This window comes from Numenius arquata, chromosome 4, assembly GCF_964106895.1.
Source record: "Numenius arquata chromosome 4, bNumArq3.hap1.1, whole genome shotgun sequence".
NCBI classification, from domain to species: domain Eukaryota; kingdom Metazoa; phylum Chordata; class Aves; order Charadriiformes; family Scolopacidae; genus Numenius; species Numenius arquata.
Window position 1 is genome coordinate 71162468 of NC_133579.1, and position 21209 is coordinate 71183676.

The 21209-nt window shown below is 38.5% G+C and overlaps 1 protein-coding gene across 1 annotated transcript in view; it reads left to right on the forward strand.

Moving 5' to 3' along the window:
• The window catches only part of POU6F2 (POU class 6 homeobox 2), a 321130-nt gene that overhangs the window by 262850 nt on the left and 37071 nt on the right, over positions 1–21209 (forward strand). Inside the window, exon 6 of the mRNA XM_074146710.1 lies at positions 1863–2009. Coding sequence (XP_074002811.1) covers positions 1863–2009 — 147 coding nt within the window. The remainder of the gene's footprint in view (positions 1–1862; positions 2010–21209) is intronic.

The following is a 21209-nucleotide window of genomic DNA, read 5'->3' on the forward strand; positions in this document are numbered from 1 at the left end:
TTGGTCATTGTGCCTGTCTCTGCTCTCTTCCCAGCTCATCAGGACTGCTAATCAAGCAGCCATTGCACTTTCCCCCTTTGTGTTTTATTCCTGCTTGATTTTCTTGCCGTGGGGTGCAGCAGACTGGTTTTGGAGATTCATATAACAATTTTTTCCAAATCAAAATATTTCGTCCAACAATGTCATCTTTTCTGTCCAGCATTGCTACTAATCTTTATTTAGTTATTTACTTTACAATTTCTAGAGGGATTGGATGTGCCCAAGGCGCCCCTTTAGGCAACACTTTATATCAAGGTACCATTTATAAATACTTCATGAAGGGCTAATGAATGATTAATAGATGTTTTAATGTATGACCAATCAATTGTTGTAGATTTTGCAACGTCCAAGAGACAAGTAGGTTTCTTATAAGCATAGATTATAACCATATCTGACATCTTCTACTGATGGGCTTCTAAACATCTATAACATACACACTACTCATATCTGTAACATGCTTAAAACATCTACTAATCACTGATTAATTTTTTATAACCTATTTTGAAGCAGAGCCTGTCTGTGGAGTACATCCCTTACTGGTGTCTGTGACTCTCCGTTTCTATAGGACTGATAATTTACTCATCGTTGAAAGACTTATAACTCCTACTAATTTCAGTTCAAACATTGAGCTTTTATGAGTTAGCCTCAGCCTTTTCACCTCATCTAAGAAAATATGTCTTTGCTGTCCCCAGATTTTTTTCTCCCTCAAACTTCTGGCTACTTTGCCCTGCTAATGTGCATTTTGCAAGCTCTGCTAAAATGCAATGATTCTTGGGGGCAAACCCACTCTAAAATACTTTTTCAGCCTGTTGAACTGTTTGTTTGGTTGTTCTCAGGACAGCTGTCCCAGTGATAATGGTTCACAGCATTTTTTATTATTTTAAATTTTTTTTTTTCACTATCGCCCCTGTGTGCTTGGTTCAAAGCTTGTCCATTCTCAGGAAAGTATGAGAAAATATAAACTTCTCAATAATCCAGTGAACAAGCCACCTCCCAGAGGACGTTTGATTCTGACAGAGGAGCACACACTTGGTATGTTCGATAAACCCAAGTGTTGATAGGAGTGTTCCTCTCTGGGATTCCCATAGTCTCCGAAGGTGAAAGCCATGCCTGTGCTCTATGCTTTATATGGATCACCCAGGTAGAACCAACTGAAGTGGGCAGTACAGCTCACTTCCTGAAAATTTATGAGTCCTGCAACTAATCATTTGCAGTTGAGAAGCGGCAAGTTGCTCTAGTATCATATTTTGTAAATTAATTCTGAATTTTTAGTCGATTTCTACTGAACTTAATCACAGGGTTGAGTCCTCTGCTGTGATTTATCTAGGTGTTGAGACCAATTCTTTAATGATATAAATTCAAAGGATCTGCAGGTTTTTCTCATTTCTGGGTTCATTAGTAAAACAGTCTCTGTTCTGAATATCCCCAAGTAAATATCCCACTCCCATTCAAATCAGGTGCTAATCTTTCACTGATTGCTGTTTACAGCAGGATTAGCTGCTACACCTGGAGCATTAGGATGTTGAACCTAAAGAAACACATCAAGCATAACTAAAAACAAAAAACCCCACAACAATAAAGGGTAAAAAAAGAGAGTTTTAGTCTTCAATATTAACATGGAATTTCCTCTGAATTTTTTTAAAACCATTCATTGTCAAAGACACCACTGCCTCAGAAAAGAGAACCTCTCAAAACTACTCAAGCTCTTGGAGCAGACAGTTTTTTACCCACGTTAGCACAATCGCTTTTATGTTTTCCAGTTCGCACTTGGTGTTTCTGTGTTTGTCGGGGGTTTTACCATGATCTTTTCTTTCTCTTTTCAGCTGGTTAATAATCCGCTAGCAAGTCAAGCAGCAGCGGCTGCAGCAGCAGCAGCCATGGGCTCAATAGCAAGCTCCCAGGCCTTTGGCAATGCCCTCTCCAGTCTTCAGGGGGTCACAGGTCAACTCGTCACTAATGCACAAGGACAGGTGAGTAGAAGATGGAGCAAACAGTGAATTCTGATGGCAGGCTGATGTTGGGACAAAAATGAGTTCCGCTTGTATGACAGCAATTTAGAAGTGCACATATTGAAGATAAATAAATATTGATTTGCCAGACAAGGTAAGAAATGGAAAGTCTGAGAACTGGGAGGAAGTTAGGAACTGTTAGAAAGTGTTTCCAAGCCAGAAAAGGCTCAGGGTTAGTTTTATTTTAATTCAGCCTTTGGAAAAGATTGCAATAGTGCAATAATACAGTATTTTAAAAGTCAAGCAATCCTGTGATTCTTAACAAACATACCAGCTGTCTTCTTCCACTTTAATATAGTTGTCTGCTATAAGGTGTATATATAAGTGCTCCTGTACTATTAAGACTACACTTTTTTGAAAATTGTAGTATTTCTGTATTACTTCATTTCTAAAAAGGTATTAAATGTTTTAAGTAAAGGAGCACAACTTAAATTGCAATGAAGTATCTGGCATGGATTTAACTGGAAGGCTTACTCATTTGATGATTGACTAAGTTAGGCAATTTGCAATGTCTTTAATGCAAATTTGGGAGAAACTTTTGCTTTAAAGAAGATTTTCCAAACACAAAATTGAACAATGTTTATGGTGTGTCTCAGAGAGATTGTATGTTATCTGTGTTTGGGAGCTGTTTATTTGTTGCAACCTATTTCAGTTTCAGTTTTAATATGATGCAGAAAGATATTCATCTGAATCCATAAATGTATAAATAATTCCACTGATGCAGCGTGCTTAAGTAGCTTTCAGATTGTGGCCACTGTCATTCTTTATTGTATTTAGCAGGACTAAAATTAACACAACTACTTGTTTCACATGCAGTCACTGCCACAAATCTGTCAGTGTAACTTATGACTGGGCCTGGTATCTGAGTAATTTCAGTGTCATTATTCTAAATGCTACACCGTTGGGTGCGCGGTGATATCCACAGTGCTCATGTGGATGTTAGGCCCTGGTAAACATTTATTGAAATGATGCAGCTTGGATGATACGTGAATCTAAAGTTTAGTTTCTGCTTTTACTGTTTACCATGGGGGAAAAAACCCCATAAAGAGCATGTTTTTTTCTTGTAGTTTTCTGTCACCATGTTATTTAATTGGAACAGGGGCAACATTTTTTATTTTGGCCCATTAAAAAATAAAAGGCAAGACTTTATAGTAGCCCCCCTTTTTTTTTTTCAACATAACACATAAACAAAGATGCATCCTGAGCTTCACTATCGCCATCCAAGTCCCAGAAAAAAAAATGCTGACCTTGTTATATTTACTGGGTGGGTGCAGAATTGTTCCATCACTACCCCGAGGGTTGAACGATGGAGCTTGTCAAAGTGAGGCCTTATCTAATGAATCATCTTATCGCAGGTGCACACCACACATATTAAAGGAGGATTGTATGAACAATGTGCCCTCTACAATAACCTTTCAATGTCTACTTTAACCCTTGTTTCAATCCCTTTTCATCAAAGGATCATTTTATGCAGCCAGCTTTAAATGGAGGCTCTCAAAAGCCTATTAAGATTTCTGGAGGGATGGAGTATTGGTTTGGAAGAAAAGTTGGTTATAATACCTATAACTCATAGTCAGATCAGCTCCAACCTAGAAGCCTGCTTGTTTCTATCTGTACTCCAGAAATGGTTCGCCATTGCCACTCACATGAGGCACCTGGCACCGAAGATGTTCCTCGTAAGAGCTGAAGATATAAACCCAGACGAGTTTTTTGATAGTTTTCCCTTCACGTGTTCTCCACAGCAAACATAAGCGAAGTGTGGCCATTCATTGTATGTTTTAAAAAAAATACTGCTGTGAAGATATCACTGAATGAAACTATAGATTCCCTGGGGCTGAGTCTTGTTTATTCCACACATAATGTAAAGTCCAATAATTCCACAGGTTGCAAAGAAAGAGAAGAGAAAGGAAGAATATTCCCTATTGTTGGATAAAATTGCAGAATCTATCTGTTTGCCTAGCTCGTTTAAATAGGAGCTGTCTTTTTATTATTGTTTTTACAAACGTTCCTTTGTTTGTAATCAGTATCACAGACCCCGCCACAATACAGATAAGTATTGATAATAAGAGTATAACCTAACACCCACTTTTATAATATTCAGCATAAACCATATTGCTTAGAGCACCCTTCTGAAGCTATCTGTCTACAAAACAGGACTCTTCGGTGTAATTAAACTACATTCCAGAAATTAAATTACATTCCCTGCAAATTAATAAAATTATAGCAGCTAAACAAGAACTGAAAGGTATGTTTCTTCAAAACTGGGAGCATAAGTAAATGGTAATGCGGGATGCTCCGTTTCTGAATGATGGGCTTGGACTTGTAGGAATGAAATTTCCATCGTATGTTAAGAATCTGCCCTTTGAAAATTGCCCCTTTCAAAGAATCACAAGTGTGACACCCAAAATTCACTCCTGCAAATATAAGGCTGGATGACTTACCAGGCTGTTTGTATGTGCAATCTTTGTAATTATACGCTGCTTCTGTTACAGAAATCCAGTGCTTTTAAATGTCCATCTGTCTAGCTAAATATATAGTGATCAGTAATCCCTGGAGACATTAAGCTATAGGTCAAATGCAAGATCCTATGGCAAATTTAGGGAAACGATCTTTTAAATGATGTATGGCATGGCCTTAATTCCCAGTACTCTGTGAGTTCTTACAATCACAGTAACAAAATAATATATATTAACAATAATTTACACAATATATTTATTATTAATTTAATTATTGAATTCACAATTATAGTATGATAATTTTTTTTTTTTTGCTTTGGATGGTAGTATGATCTGTAATACCAGAGCTCCCCAAGACCACTGGAGCAAAGAGATCCAATCCATTGGAATAATATGATTAGAATATGATTAGATCACCTGATTAATTTGTTATACTACAGGTAGAGGACTCTAAATCAAATTTTTGCTTTGCGAGGCACATTATGAAGAGCTGTTGGCCCATATAACGCCGTTTACATTCTGTTTGCCCTCGGCACTTTCCAGAAAGCGTTTACAGCATTGGGCTTTCATATCTTCAATGTAAAGGCTAAGGTAGCAGAACTGCTAGATTCCACCCTGTCAGTAGATACACTGATTTCAAAGAGAAGCTGTCTACCCACTTGGCTTCAGCCTGCCCTTATAGTAGGGTCCTAGTACTGTTGCTGCACTTGAGTTCTTTACAAATTTAACAACCAGACATTTCTCTTTTTTGCTCTGTTGTTGCAAATGAAAGAAAATATCAGGAGTTTCGAGCGGGTTTTACTATGTCTATTAAGTACATGAAGTGTGTGTTTTGGCTGCTTTCTTAATCTTTGTGAAGAGATGAACCACAGAAATGTGGAAGCAAGGTTCATGCCTCTGGTTTCCGTAAGTGCTACCTCCAGGCCAGCTTCCTACTTACCTAAAACATAGCGCTTAATTGTCATCAGTTGCATTTGTATAAGTTCCTTGACTTCAACAGCATCAAATACATTTTAAGTACAGGTGCTGAGTACATTTAGTATCCTAATTCAGCAATTGCGAAATAACATTTTACCATGAAGCGTAAAAAAAGTAGCATGATAAGAGTTGGCATTATGAACTGTCTTGCAGTTAAAGAGGGCAATACATTCTATTTCCTGGTAGGTTAATAGGAAAAAATAAGTAATTATGGGCTAATTGTACAGTACATACTTTAATTGAACAGTGAATTTAATTGGGATGGTATCAGTATAATCTAAGAATGCCCTTGGAGGAACTGGGGCTTCATTGTGCCCATGCCTTGCTCTTTAGATGTGAAAACTTTCTGTGTATGAGAAACCTTGAGCACAGCTCCACCCTGGCAATTAACAAAAAATAACTAATTTTTGAGAGTTGTAGCCCACAAGTAGCTCAGGACACTAAATAGAGAGAGAGGCATTGTTGATCCAATTAGATAATAGGAGTACTTTGGTTCTCATTATTCTGATGAGAGGGTACACGTTTGCTCTTTGAGCTTCTTGATGGTAAATGGTGCTAATGAGGCCTGATGGATTCCCTGCTCCTAACAAGCCTCTCAGCGGCGCGAGTGATTACAATGGAGATAGATTTGATGGGATGCGCTCCCTTTTGTAGTGTCTCAGCTGCTGACACTCTGCGACATAATCAGGTCACAGAGCCGGTCACAGCCATCAGCAAAAGCCATAGCTCTATCCCTCATTATTAAAGTGCATTATTCAGTTCCAGGCCTTCACAATACTGCCAAGGGCCTTTTTTTTTTTTTCTTCTTCTCTTTTTGTTAAGCATCAGTTCTCAAATACAAGGGTTAATAAAATCATCATCTAAAGAACTAGTAAATTAAAGAAATGGAAATAAAGCGCTCCCTTTCAAATTCGTTGAAGGATCACAATTAAATAAGCCGGGAATTTCTCATCACCACATACTGTACGGTACAATGTAATATGTCATGTGCAATAAAAACAGGGACTAGGATTTTAAAAAATAGCATTGTCCTCATTGTGGACTGGCTTGGAAAGCACTAAAGTATCTTTGATTCCAAAGGAAATTTCCGTCTTCCCAAAGTGTACGTGTATTTGCTATTATTTTCACCGTTTTCTGGAACTACTTTTTTTCTGAAGTGGTAAGAATTACTTGCAAACTGTGTTTATAATGGTAAGTGTAGCAGCTGTCTTGTCTTAGCTAAAGTGGCCAAGGCCCCAATCTGGAAAATATATGGTAGACTACAGTGCTAGGACCTCTCCCTGCCCATAGACAAGGCCATCGCCTTCTTTTGGAGGGTGAGCTAATTACAAAATGGGGTGGAAAAAGGTGATTGTAGCATTTTCTTTCTATTCTGATGATGTTCAGTTGGGGCTATCTCCCCTCTAAAAGAAAATACACTTTTAAATTCTAAGGTAGATTTTAATGCAGTTGAGTTAAACAGATGAGAAAAAAGTGTGTGGAGAGCCCAATATTTTTTTCTTTTTTGCCTTTTCGTTTTGGTTTCATTTTAGCTGATTATGAGCAGGTTTCAGCTAAATAGAAATAAGATATTCTAATACTGAAATGTATACCTTTACAGGGATTTACACTTTTTCTGTTCCATCAGTGAAGTACATATTCAGTGACAACAGTATAATTTTGTGTGTAGATACAACCAAAGGGACTGATACATTACTTTGTTTTACCCTCTCGTTCAACTCTATAATTGTTCTTCCTTTTTCTTGCTGGCAGCGTACGCTACGATGAGCAAATGAGTATGTATCCACAAAGTTGCTTATAAAACTTTGAGTTCTCTTAAACCATAGATGCAAGTATCTCTTGGAAGCTACAGGTCAATACAAAGAGCTGGGAAAACTTAGCGTTGTCTCATTAGTAGTCAGCTCCAAGAAGATACGTAGAGACTGGCACGTGGTCTAGTTTTTCTTTTACACTAACCAATAAAATTGGCAGCTATCAATGGGAGTGCAAGGTGGGCCTCCTCGTGGGAATTAAGAGGAGGATGTTAATCATTTGTTGGTTTTGTTCGTTTGTTTTAACTCTCCCAGAAGTTTGAGGAGGCCCAAAGCCACGTAGTATGTAACATTCCTCAAAGTCCTTCTGAATATCTGCAGTTCATACTGTTCTCCAGGTCTGTGATGTCCATTAGCCGTTTCTCGTTAACAGTTGTTATTGTTGCTTCATCTGTTTCAGCTATGCAGCTCTAATACGTGCTAACCATGAGTGGTTTAGCCCTCGCAGCATCTAACAGCGGTCACAAAAATCTACACAATAATTGTTTAAATAGTGACTAACAGTGTCTTCCCAGGGCTAAGATTGACAGAAATCTGAGTTGATCATATCAGAATAGTATATATTAAGGAAATTTCATTACAAGCCTGAGATAATAGAAGAGGAACATTTTAAGGGAGAGGAAAGAGAGAGGGATTGTAACACTCAAATAATACTAGCATTTAAGAATGCTCCTTGAAAAACCCTTTGCCAAGAGAATCTGTTTTGACAGACCTTCATATAAATATATTGAATTTCTTCTGGGTGGAGTCTGACTCTCTGTTTTCCTCCTCAAAGTTTCACTGGCTGAATACATGTAGTTCTGCTGTTTGCAGGAAGAAAAGGGCACATATTATGAGAAAAGGTCAGTTGTAAGGGTAGATTTTTTTTTTTTTTCCATCGGTTTCCTCTCCCCACAGCTAAATGTAGAGGCGGCTGTTTGTTTAATTACCTCCCATGTGAATTTGAATCAAAAGACAAATAATTCTTTTAACATACTTTTGCTGACTGTGTCTTTATTTTACTGTACTATTTATCTAACCTCAGTTTTAGCCACAGTGGCATAAATGTAAAAATGTATGGACCAAACTCAGGTCATGCAAATTGGTAGTTTCATTGAAATGGACAGGGGCAGAGAGTGAGGGTAATTATACAAAAATTAAACAAGAGCTGGCTGGTCTGTTTTGTCCGTTTTAGGCAGAGATCACTGATAAATTTTGGATATCCATAATTGTGAAATCCATATCAATTTAGAAATTTAGAACAGTTACCATCTGCAAGATGGAGAAGTGATATTCAAATAGCCTCATAACAACAAGAAGGTCAGAACCACCCTTGTGCCACCGTATTTAACAGAGGGAATCTAAGTTTCTCATAGGATAAAAAAAAGAGCAGGGTAAAAAAAAGTTCAAAAATTAATTATCCAAAGAACCAACCATTGCAAAAATGTTGCAAAAACGCAGTATAGCCAGCTCACAACCTACTTGGACAAAGAGTCTGGCTGTAAAGTAGAAGCACTACCACTTTTCTCCAAAGCTCCAGGAAAATGAGTAGTAGGAAGGAGCAGTTCAAGACTGGCTGATGAGCTGAAGTCAAACCTCTAGTAGAGAAGGCTCTTATATTCTCAAAAAGCTACCAGGACAAGAGCGGGTATGTCAAATAATATTCGTGCAAACAGGAACTGCAAATGGAACGCTGTTATTTAAGAGAAGTGTGGAATTTTTCCTTACTGCAAAACACATACTAGAGCCATACTGGATCACAACTGAAGTCTCCAGTCAGATACCAAGGAAAGGATAATTGTGTATTGAAATATCTTCCAGCTTGAAAATGATCAGCAGCTATCCAGAAAAGCCTCCAAAATTTATTTCATCTAGCTTACAACAAATCTTACTTTGAGCTTCACACTTCAGATTTGTAGCCTCTCGCCTGGGTCTCTGCCAAGGTGCTGTATCTCCGACATAGATTCTTTCAGAGGTGTCCAAGTCGTACTTTCAAAAGCAGCTTACGTACCTGTAAGAGCCTGAGCTTCCTTCGGTCGATATTACCAGTCATAGTGTTTGAAGGCACATCTATGCACTGTAATGGAGCATTGCAAGCAACCTCCAAGAGGCAGTACGTTTATATGTTCACATATAAACCATACCAGCACAGATCCCAGAAGCCAGAAACCTTGGTAATATGGTGAATATGGTGCTAGGGCTCTACTAATTAATTCTGCTTCTTAACAAGGTGACGTAGGATCTAGCTCATTAGTTACTAGCTCTGGGGTCTTGGTAGCACGCTGTATTATGTGGAGTAAATATACTTTGAAGGGAGTCTTAAAAGCCTGAAGCATTTAGGTACTTTTGAAAATGTTACTCACTAATCTAAATTAATTATTTCAAGTCAGAAATACAAGACATACCTGTCCTTTTGTAATTGCCTTCCCAATTACTTTTGCATGGAGGAGAAAACCAGAGTAAGTACTAGTTCAGCTCACCTACCATTTTCATGAAAGCTAACTAGTAACTAAATGAAGCACCTACCACTCCTATAATCTGTTCATTTTAGCATCGTGATGTGGTTATAAGCATGGCAAATTTTCATTGTTATCACCAGTGACACACATCACAGTCAATGAAATCTTCCTGCTCTGTGGAGGTTCTTACACTGCTCTCTTTATCATCCGATCTTATCACCTTCCAGTAACGCATTAAGAAACATGACTAGTGACTGTCACAAATTGGTCTTCCTCCCAGGAGAAGCTTGTAGAAGAGAGTTGCGTGTTTGATGAGGGCATTATGTTTTGTCAGTCTTTGCCAGGAATTTTTTTGTTTGTTTCACTTTCTTTTTAAGGTTTTGTTTTCATCTGGATTTAAAAATCTTTATGAAGGGGTTTCTTAGAGATGCAAGTTGCTTATATTTGCATTAGAGAAGGGCAGGTAACAGAAATGTACTTAGCTTTTGCAGCAGAATGTGGTGAAGCCAGAGGTGATAAACCCAAGAATGTTCCTCAGCTACTGTTGGAATTCATTCCAAGTCCTTGACCTTTCCCCAAAAACAAACTCTGCTGCGCACAGAGAAGGTTTGACCATTGTTATCCTGAAAGACTGAATTTGGCAGTTTTAGCTTTCATCCAAGAGCATTAGGTGGCCATTTAGATTCCTGAGAACTAGACCATAGAATTTGAAGGCAAAAGCAGAAGTTTTTCAAAGTTCACTGAAAATTCTTTTAGATGACATAAGCAAAGCAGTGGACAGAGGTGATGCATGTAGATGGTGCCAAGAAATGTGCTTTCTATATTGCCCGTGTTTCCCCGGCAGTGTAAGTGTCATGCTCAGGACTATCGCATCACTGCATGCCTTCAAGAGTTGACAAAATTGAGAACAATTTGAGGCCACTTCATTGTCCAACCAGAGATGATGAAAACCCTGCTGTATGAGAAATTCACATTAAAGTGGAATTCAAGACTATTTTTAATTCAGGATTTCTCCTTTAGACTGTCCAAAGCTTCTTATGAGGGAATGCTGGGTATAGGAAAGCTGTAGGTAAGCAAAGGAAACAGTGGACCAAATCTGACAGTTCGTTTGGCTTATCTTTCCAGATGTTCCTCATCATTTCTGAAAAAAACCAGATTATAATTCTTTGTGTAATATGGTGTTTAGTTTTATTTAGATTTTATCTAATTTATCCTGTATATATCAATTTTTTTTTTCCCCCGTGTCAGAGTTTTACTTCCTGCTCAACTGGCATTGATATCAGAAAAAAGAAAACCAAGAACAGCTATTTGGGCAAAGGGGGAAAAAAAGCCAGATTACTCTGTCAAAAGTGGAAGTTAATGTAAAATGATAAATATTTAAAGTCCTTGACTCACTGGTAAAGCACTGCTGTTATTTTGGGAAGGTCTGGAATTTCTTAGAAGCCATAAGTCTTCATGCACAAATGAAGGCCATTGGCTTTCTTGTTGGGCTGCAGCCTTGACACCTCTATGTCAATGCCTTAGAGATACAGATGAGGAGAGGAAATTTGGGGCTACCCTGATTGCAGTGCAGTCAGTATTTGTTTCGTATCTGAAAGGATGAGAAGTCCAGATATCTTAGCAATGTCTTGTGAAGATTTAGAAAATGAAAAAATATGTCTTCCCCAAGTAGTCTCCACACGAAGAGGAGAAAATCGCAGGAGTACTCGATTGACTCCTTTGATAGTAAGCCAACAACTGAGTCAACTGAGTTGTATTTATGTAGCATTCGTCGTGATAACTAGCCAGATGCAGACCCATAGGCTTCTACATGCAGACCCACAAACTTCCAAGTAGCACACTGAGCAGGAGTTGTCCTGTAAGAGGAAGATTCTCCGTCTTCTCGTTTGAATCTGGAGTATTGCGAAGAATTGTGCGATGTCTTTTCCTATGCATTGCATCTGTGAACAGTGGCAGGGAAAGTTCAAGCAGAAAAAAATCACAGTCCTAGCCATGAATGGACACTCAATCTATCTTTCTAAAAGTATATCTTGGTTTGTCATTTTTCTTCAGATACTGACAGTCTTAGGCTTCAGCATGTATGTATGCAAATCGCCCAGATATCAAAAAGAAAAAAAGGACTTTGAAATATCTATGCCAATGTTATTAAATATATATGATTCTTAAAGTACCTTTTTCACTTAAACTTCCTTCTTTGCACATTAATTAAATATTATCTCTAGGATAAGTATCTCTCATAGAAGATTAATGTATTATTGTCACATAATAATGGAAGAGAATGACAGAATCTCTTTCCTTAAGCACAAAAAAGAATTTATTAATATAAAGAAAACACTCATAGCCCTTGAGCAATTCTGTCTCTGCTTCATAGAGAACCTTTCCTAGTCCCCCCTCATGTCTAGCTTCATACTAGAGATTCAAGGAAGCAATACATATATCCTGCCAGTTTAAAAATCAATCCACCTTTCAGGAGATAATTTAATATCAAGACATGATGTACCCAATATCCAAATATACATTCATTTTAATGTTTGACGCATCAAATACTCTGACACAGCCAAGTTTCAAAATAAATGGTTTGTTTTAGAGGTTGGATATGTCATATTAGCATCCACCCAGCAGATAGAGAAATAGATCAGAGAGCGATCAGGACATCAGGGAGACAGTTTAGAGAGAGATGAGAGAGGCCAGGTACATCTTGTAATGTTAAAAAAAAAAGCTAGCTAGCAAGAAAGAAATTGTATAAATAGGTCATTGCAGCCCAACTGAAAAAAAGTTTAATTTTAACTTGTTAGTCATCATCTCCAGAGGCCTAATCCACTCCCTTCATTGCAGGCTGTGCATTAAGCTGAGATATGTCTTATTTGATAGCACAGATAGACTGACAGGCTCAAAGTGAAAAGATTGTATCAGGCTCAAGCAGTGCACTAGCTGTGAGGGGGAATCGACACCATTTGCCATGCTAAACTTTCCCTCTTCTTTTCTTCTCAGTTCTTTTTATTAGCCTTAGCTTGTTGTCATCTGTCCCGGTTTTGCTCTTTTGGTTCCTTCCATAAGTGGAAGCATAAAACCACGTGGAAACAAGAGTATGGACGAACAGATACGTGGTACCAATGTCGGTGACAGATCCCCAGACATCTCAAGGTATCCAGTTCCCTCATTCCTGTTCTACTTCCCCTATCTCTACCATTTTCAGTTCCTGACAACAGCTCTTTGCCAAACGCTGTAACTGGGATTCAGTTAGTTAAACCTAGGTCTTTAGTTCCATTTTAGATATTATACAGTATTCCATTAGGCATCCCATGGCCAATCCAGAAAAATGCTCTTCTTTCTAAGTCTTATTGCTATATCCTGACAAAATCCTAAAACATTTCAAATAGAGATGTTCACATATTTTCCAACTGAATTCCTCCCCGCTTATGTGAACACATGCATGTGTGCACATATACCCGTACACAGCTAAACACAGCTTTACCTGGACCTTCATGCTTGTCCAGGAAAGATACAAATACCTACAGGGACCTCAAATTACAAATATTTTAGTTATCTCCTTGAGTCATGCTTCTGTCTCTGGGATCTGTTGAACCTTTACTCTGGTGATGGATGAAAATAAACTAAACCTTCTCGTCTGGGAATGGGAGATGCCATGCGCTTCTACCTCAAATCTGTCTCTAGTGTAATGTTAGAAGTGTGTTATCATGACTGTACACAGGTTATAATTGCCTGCAATTTATTAACTGGGGAATAAAAATAGGCCTGTATTTTTCTAAGGGTTCGATTTCTCACCAAGATACGAGTATTAGTGAATGACTGCAAAGTGAGAGTTAAAAAGATACTGTGTGATAACACTCTGTCCTTTCACTACTAGGAGGTACCGTGTAGACTGTACTATTGGCAGCTCTGCACAAGAGGCCAGAGTGAAGTATTTGAAAGATGAAGAGAGTTGAGGTTTGTTAGCAGAACTGCGTGGGAAAGATTTCCCAACCCTGCCCACGGGACAGCACGGTCTGCCTGTTTCTTGACACATCTCTCGTGTTGTTGAGCATCATGTCCACAGCCCCCTCCGAGTGTTGGGAGGTGACTTCTGTGTTTAGGTGTTTAAATCATGTCTTCTGGGATCTGCACTATAGATCTGTTAATTTTGGTTGCACAGGTACTGATGTATGGGTTTTATATGTACAGTCTCTCACTATAATTATTAGCACCTACATCGTGCCACTCTATATATTTAAATCTATATGTTGTTCTTCTGGATAGTCTATATTTATACCCAGGAGTAAGTCTCCCTTAACTGTGATACACGGAAATGTCCCAGCCATCCCACCTACTGTTCAGGTAGAGACACATGTAGGAGACAGTCACCTATCTTTGCTCTCAAGTAGATGTATGAATTTGAAACCAGAAGTTGTTTATGGGCATTGTTGAAAGATACTCCTTTAGCTAAGGCAGAAAGTTTAAGGATCTGTGGGCACAGACGGTAGATAAATAATAAGGTCCCCACCTTTGAATGAGAATAACACGTAGTTGGCAGTAGCGAAGGTGGCCACATTCTTCTCTACCACATCATAGAATTTTTGCCAAAACAGCCAAGACAAAAACCTGTCTGGAGACTGGGATTAAATATCTAATGACTGCTTAGAAAAGTTAAGATTTTTAAGTTTTCTTCACAAAGGTCCAAAGAGAACAAAACTACCTGATGCTCAGTTCACCAGATAGAGAAAGGCAAAGGAAACCCTGATATGGTTCTCATCCCTGAAGTCTAAGAGCTGGTTGAAAATGTTCTGAAATTGCAATCGCAAACTATGTTTTTAGTGGAATGGGGTACTGGAAAAGAGTACAGGAGAAAATCTAGACAAACTTTTTGCCAGCTTCTCAGTTCGGGTAGTTATTGAAAATCTGAATGTTAGACTCCTGGCCTAGAAATACTGTTAGTCATTTACAGAAGTATACATGAATACAGAAGTATTCAAATGCCTTCATACTTCTGTTACATACAATGATGAATAGTTAGAGCTTTGCTTACATAGAACATCCTGTACGTTGAGAATAAAATGGCACAAGTAAGTATGCTACAACAAAAGCCTTTTTTTTTCTGAATGCAGATGAAAATATATGTTAAATATTACTGAGTCAAGCTCAAATTCTCATAACCTGATCCATCAATGGACAGGGCCCCTCCTAAAAAGCATTTACTGAGGCAAGTTGTACCCTTGGCTCCCTCTTGCCTTTTATTTCTCCTTAAAATCATATGCAGTGAAAAGAGGGAACAAACATGAATGATGCATGCCTGATTCACTAAATCACTACAGTCTCTGGCAACAGCACAAATGCAGAAATGTTTAAATCGGGCTCATACTACCCAGCAAATGATGCAAAAGGAGCCCTGAAAGAACACAGAGTGAGGGGAGATAAATGAGCATCACGTCAAGAAGGCAATTTCTCACTGAGTTTGCAAAGAACATGGAAATTTGACTTCCAAGAGATGGTTAGGGAATCTTTCTAATAAATCTTCAGTCCACGGTCGTTGCTGTGTCCTTTTTTTAAACTTACTTTTTAAGAGCTGTGTAAGTGATACCCCCCGCAGCGAAATGTGTCAAGATATTACCAGTCAAGTTGAAGTCATTTAAGTGAATCATCTCTGTCGCCATGTTTATGTTTGTGATAGACAGAGATGGTCAAACAGGTTTCATTTTGTGCAAGTGTTGAACAGCCTTTCAACCAGTGAGGTCTTCTCAAAGCCTTCTTATTTTAATAGTAACTTACGAAGAAAAAAAGAGAAAGGTTGAGCCTTTTCCCTGGAAAAAGCCTCTGTGATTTTTTTTTTTTTTTAGCTTTTTTGAAAATTATTTTATCCTCCTTTTTTGAACGGCTGAGATATTCAGATCGTCAATAAAAAGGCAACTGTTTTTCAAATGACTTAGAGGCTGTAGGTCAATATTAGAATTGACTGGTCCTCAGCAGAGTCCTGTATCTCTTTTGACTCCTGACTTTGAATTTGTTTTCCCTGATCTTGACCACATTAAAGTTAGCTTGGGCTGCCTCAAATCTAAGCTAGTTGCTTAGCGCTCTCTGTCATCACTGAAAGAAATAGGCACTCTGGAGGAATAAAACATCTTGCTGATCTCAGGCGTACATTTTAGGCTGAGATGAATCCCCTTGCAGAGATTCCTCACTCTCTCCATTGACTAGAGAGAGCCCGAGTGGCAGTTTACAACCGGGCTTCTAATGTTAGGTGGCTAACTTTATATGACATAAATTCCATCCTTAGAATACCACACAGCAGTTATTTTTAATGGGGCTTGAGTCCTTTTGATAATGTAATCCTGAAGAGCTCCCCGTGGCAGTCACACAAGTTTTAACTGAGGTCCTGGTAGCAGCTGGTGGTGGCCATACAGAACTCGGCACTGGCTGACCAGTCTTATTTTTAGGATGAGTCTAGAGGCACTCTTCAATTTTTGTGCTCCTGTTTTGCTTGCTTGCTTCTTTGTGTTTCCCGAATAAATAGAGAAGTAGCATCCCAGAGACCGAGGTAATGGTATCTGGTTGAATTATTTAAAATGTACTTAACTTTACTGATACTTTAACTAAATGATGGATAGCAATGTGAAGGGAGGGTCTTTCTGTTGAGTATCTCTTCTTTCAAGTAAGATTAAGTATTTCATCTGTAGGATGTTGTTATTTAAAAATCAGTTGTGCATAAATGAAGACTTTGCATCTTTGAGGTTCTTCTGGTTTAAAAAAAACCCAACCTTTGAGCCTGTAGTAGCGAGGAAGAAATCTCTCCCTTTGACAGATTACTTTTTACATTTCTCTGGGCATTTACCCTGCTGTTTTGGTTAGGACAGAAATGGAATGCACTAAATCCTCAGACCACAGGCCAGCTTAAAAGAATTTCCAGCACAGCTCCAACCATTAGATACCACAAATGTCATGACGGAGTCTTATCATGTAAGAATTTTGGTCCTAAAAAATAGCCTGAGTTGCTGGTGTTCAAGTAATTTCAGGTACGTATCTAAGCCAAACTGATCAACAGCCTTTTGAAACTGGGCATCATAAATATTGCCAGCTTTACCAAATATAATTTAAATTTGTGTTTATTCCCAAATATAAAGTATGCTTGGAAGGGGAGGCACATCCTCTAATTTGATTTCAAATATTCTGCTTTTGTTCAGAAATGAAACTTGAATGTTATTCACAGAGTTTTCCTCATGTTTTACCAACAAAAAGTGTATTTTATTCTATATTGTGGATGGTGCCATTACTAGCCTATCAAAAAAAGAAACCCATAAGAATCAAATGGCCTTTCTAGCCAGGGCTTGACCCACTGCACTTCAGCATCCTTCTCAGGACTAGCGCTGAGTGTAAGGGACACAAGATAAGGTTTTTATTGCAGTGTCACTTTAATAGCAGCTCAGAGAAAGGAGTTGGCATCTCCACTGCGCACCTCTCCAGCCAGTCTTCTGTATGGGCATTGTAGCCTCTTGTCAATTAACTCACTTTAATTGGTTTCTGTTTCTTCTCTAACTATGACCCCTTGGCCTTACCTGCCGCACAGCGCTGTTTATTCTTAAGCACTGGGTTTATATAAACTTTCTATCAAAATCGTCCCTTTGGAAGGGAAGATACGTGATAAGGAGTTTCAATACTTGTGCTATCTCTGTTATCTCTTGTGGCTCACAATAGAACCTGAATCATCATAAAATTGCACCATAAGTTTGTGTTTTATATGATGAACATCTGTTAAAGAAGGAAAAAAAGGAGCCGGCAATTCTCCACCCGATTCTATATCTTTTTTTTTTTTAAAAAAAAAAAAAAAAAAAAGAAAAAGGAAAAAAAAAAAGTCATGATTGTCATGGATAAGAGTGCAAACTGTGCAAAAATAAAGTAATGCAACTTTTTTAGGTATAAACTCATCAACATAATTCTAATGAGTTATGGTCTTTGTTGTGAGAAATGAGAAATCCTGTGGTCTCACCCTAAAGAACATTAAAAAAACATTACTGACAGGAAATTGAAAAAGTAATATATGTCTGAATGAATATGACAACTTTTTTCTGATAGAGCAGATAGATAAATGTCACATACAAGTTTCAAAATACATTTAATTTTGCCACCACAATGGATATTCTCTTCATAAAATATATATGAATCAGGTTTGAATCATAAAACTTGACTGTGATAAACAAATGCATATTTGATAACTTTCTTCTTTTTTTTTTTTTTTTTTTGAGATGCTCATTTCTTTTTTGAGGTTATTTGTTGTTTACACATCTTTTAGTTTTCATTTCTGAGCGAAGCAGCCTGGGTGTCAAATCTTATGCGCGTTGAGCCTGGATGAACTTTCCTTTTAATCTGAGGAATGGGTTCCTTTTCTTTTGGGGGAGGGCTGAGGGGGAAGGTGAGGAAAGGGAGGAGAGGCTGGTAGATGCACAGACTCTCTTAACTATCGTGTTAGACATCACTGAGTTTTCTGAGCATCACTCAGGATCGGGTGATGGATGAGAAATGCATGCAGGTATTTTCAGAGCACGGGGCTGGAGGAAGAATCACCGTAGACAAAGCACTGTCTTTTACATTTCCCTCCACTGACCAGCAACTCTTTAACTAGGGGCCGGGTTGTCCATGTCCCAAGAGGTAAAAAAAAAAAGAAAAAGGATTCGCTGTTAAAAGCTCCAGAGTAAATGGAAGTTATAGGCTCCTGAGGAATGCATATAGCTTTGGGGGGACGAGGTAAGGAAGGGAGTGTCCTCTTCTTTTGCAGTTTCCAGCACAGATTCACTGGGGAAGCAGGACTTTATTCTGTGCCATTGGAGCATGCCAGCGTACTACCCATCCCGCCGGCATGAGGGTTTCCCCTCTCTTTTCCAAACAGGGACTACCTCAACCCTTTCTTTCTCCAGTACCCAGCACATCAGGCTTCTAGTCCTTGGCTGAGCTCTTGGCGCCTGCCCCAGTGCAAGTGCTCTTGGAGACCTTATCAGCAGTGAACGGAGTGGGCTCTAGAGAAGGAAATCTATTATGTATCCCGACGCATCCCTCAGGATCCTGGTGTTGCATTTGAATCTATGTGAAAGAGTGAGCTATAATTACATTTTACTACCTCATTTATTGATCTTTTAGTATAAATTCTTGCAGCATTGTGAACAGAACTGAATGACATTTTTCTCATTGCTGACTTCTGATGGAAAAATGGCATTTAATCTAAATATAAAATGTGTCATTTTGACAAATTTTGTTCAGTAAAAAATTTAAAGTACAGTGTCTGGATAAGATTTAAGTGTCTCATTTTTACATGTTCTGTTTGAAAATTTAGCGGGTTTCTTTTCAAGTTTAGAAAGGTTAAAAGAAATACAAAATATTTCAGTTCTGATCAGAATGGCTCAATCTACCCCAAACGGTTTTTTTCATATTTATATTTAATTTTAAATTTAGCTTAAGTTCTATTTTGAAGTGAAAACAAGGATGAAATAACATAATTTCCCACTTTCTTTCCAGAACTGTTCATGAGTCATTACCTTGGTTTGCATGGGGCTGCTCCATTGGGCGAAATGGGTTCTGTATGAACAGGGAAAAAGAGAAAGGCCGTTTTCCTAGCTTCAGCTGAAACCACGGCCTGAGATAACCAGTCAAAACCAGACCTAAGTTGTGCAGGGTACACTTTAGCCTGAGACCATTCATAATTTAAAAAGAACTACAGGCTGCAGCTAGACCCAAAGATCAGCCTACGCCATGTTCAGGTCCCGGGGGCCATTGCATTCAGGTCAGTAGATTTACTTCTGATTTTTATTAGTAGGAGTCAAGTCAGAGAGAAGCCTGATACTACTATGCAAGCATAGCTCCAACCTGAAATGGAGTCCGGAGATAATTGGCATTATTATCAATGAATGAGAAGCCGAGAGATGAAATCTTCCTAGAAAATATTAACTGGCAATTGGCAGCAGAACCACAGCAGACCATTGAGTGCAGCAGAACCAGTGGACCATTGAGTGAAGCTCAATGGCTCTTGTAAATGACTTCTGAGATTCCAGTTATTCAGTCTGCTCCCGACTCGTAAGATCTACACCGTGATATAAACCCAGACAGTTTTCTTTCCCTAATATTGGGGGCTAAAAAGATAGAGCTATTGTGTATGTCAAGATCAAATGTGTTTGCATACTAATGACTTCACCTGAATGAGGAGGGGGAAATAAGGAACCATTGTGGCCTGAGAGACTCAGTGGGGTAGAACTATGAACAATAAATATTTTTATGGTCCTTAGTACACTCAGTGTCACTATTTGGGGATATTGTGCTATCTTGGCAATTAATAATATTTTTTTTCTGTCTAGCCTCTTCCTCAAAACTTATTGGCACTGTTCCGGTATCTTTAAGCATTCAAAAGGATCAAAGAGCTTTCATCTTTTAATGCATTTTACTGTGCTGTGCTCTGCGCAGGAAGAAATATTGATACTGTTTCAAGGGCAGTTAATATATTCAGTTTTGTCTCAGAAATGAGCACAATTCCTTGACTTATAAAATTGAAAATCTGCCATTACCCACAATTAAAAAGTTCCATATAGGAATTATACGGTGGCATTTGCACTTCACTCATCCTCTTCAGCTGTAATTCACATACACCAGGGAATGTTCTCCACTCTTGCTCTAAGATTTAATAAGAAGTGCTTTATAGAGGGTTTATATTATTGAAACTTCGTTGTTTTTAAAAAAATGTATTACAAAGACATTTGTAAGTACGATATGCATTTTGACAATACTTAAAACTAAATTTCTTTTTGCAGTTGCTATTTCCCCCTTTCATACCAGCTTTGTTCTCCTTGTAGAAGGTTCTACCATTTTTTGTCTTATTAACTGATATCTTGCTCCAGGGATTGGTATGAGGGAGACTACTCAAAGCAAGGCAAAGCCTGGATGAATGAAGCAACATCTGAGGGTCCTTACTAATACTTTTAAACTTTCACATACTAAAGATATCTGTGGTTAGGTTCTCTGATTCTTTCAGGCAGTGAGTGTACTCCATATAGGAGGATCACTCCATAAGGAGCCTTCTTGCTTCGCGTGGATCATTTCTGCATTAAGGCATTACATTCTAGGAGAGAGAGGTTGAACCGAGTGGATTTGGCTGTGTTAGGTTCACAGTTGGACTCAATGATCTTCAAGGTTTTTTCCAACCTAAATGATTCTATGATTCTAAGTGTGGACTGGCAAGGATGAGCTGTGGAAGTGCTCTGAATGTTCCTGGGGTGGAACATCTGGGGTAACAAGAGAAGAGAAAGGCTGAAGCTGAAACTGTGAATGGTGTCCTCCACACTTGGGATGGATCTTTTCATTCGGTGCAATTCATTGAGGTCCACTGACACCCCACCTGCCACAGCTGAAGAGTAAGTTGTGCAAAACAATACTTCTAGGGAAATACTTAAGTAAATTGTAAGCCCAAGTGTCTCTTCTAGCATTATCGTTTCTTTTTTTTTCCCCCAGCTT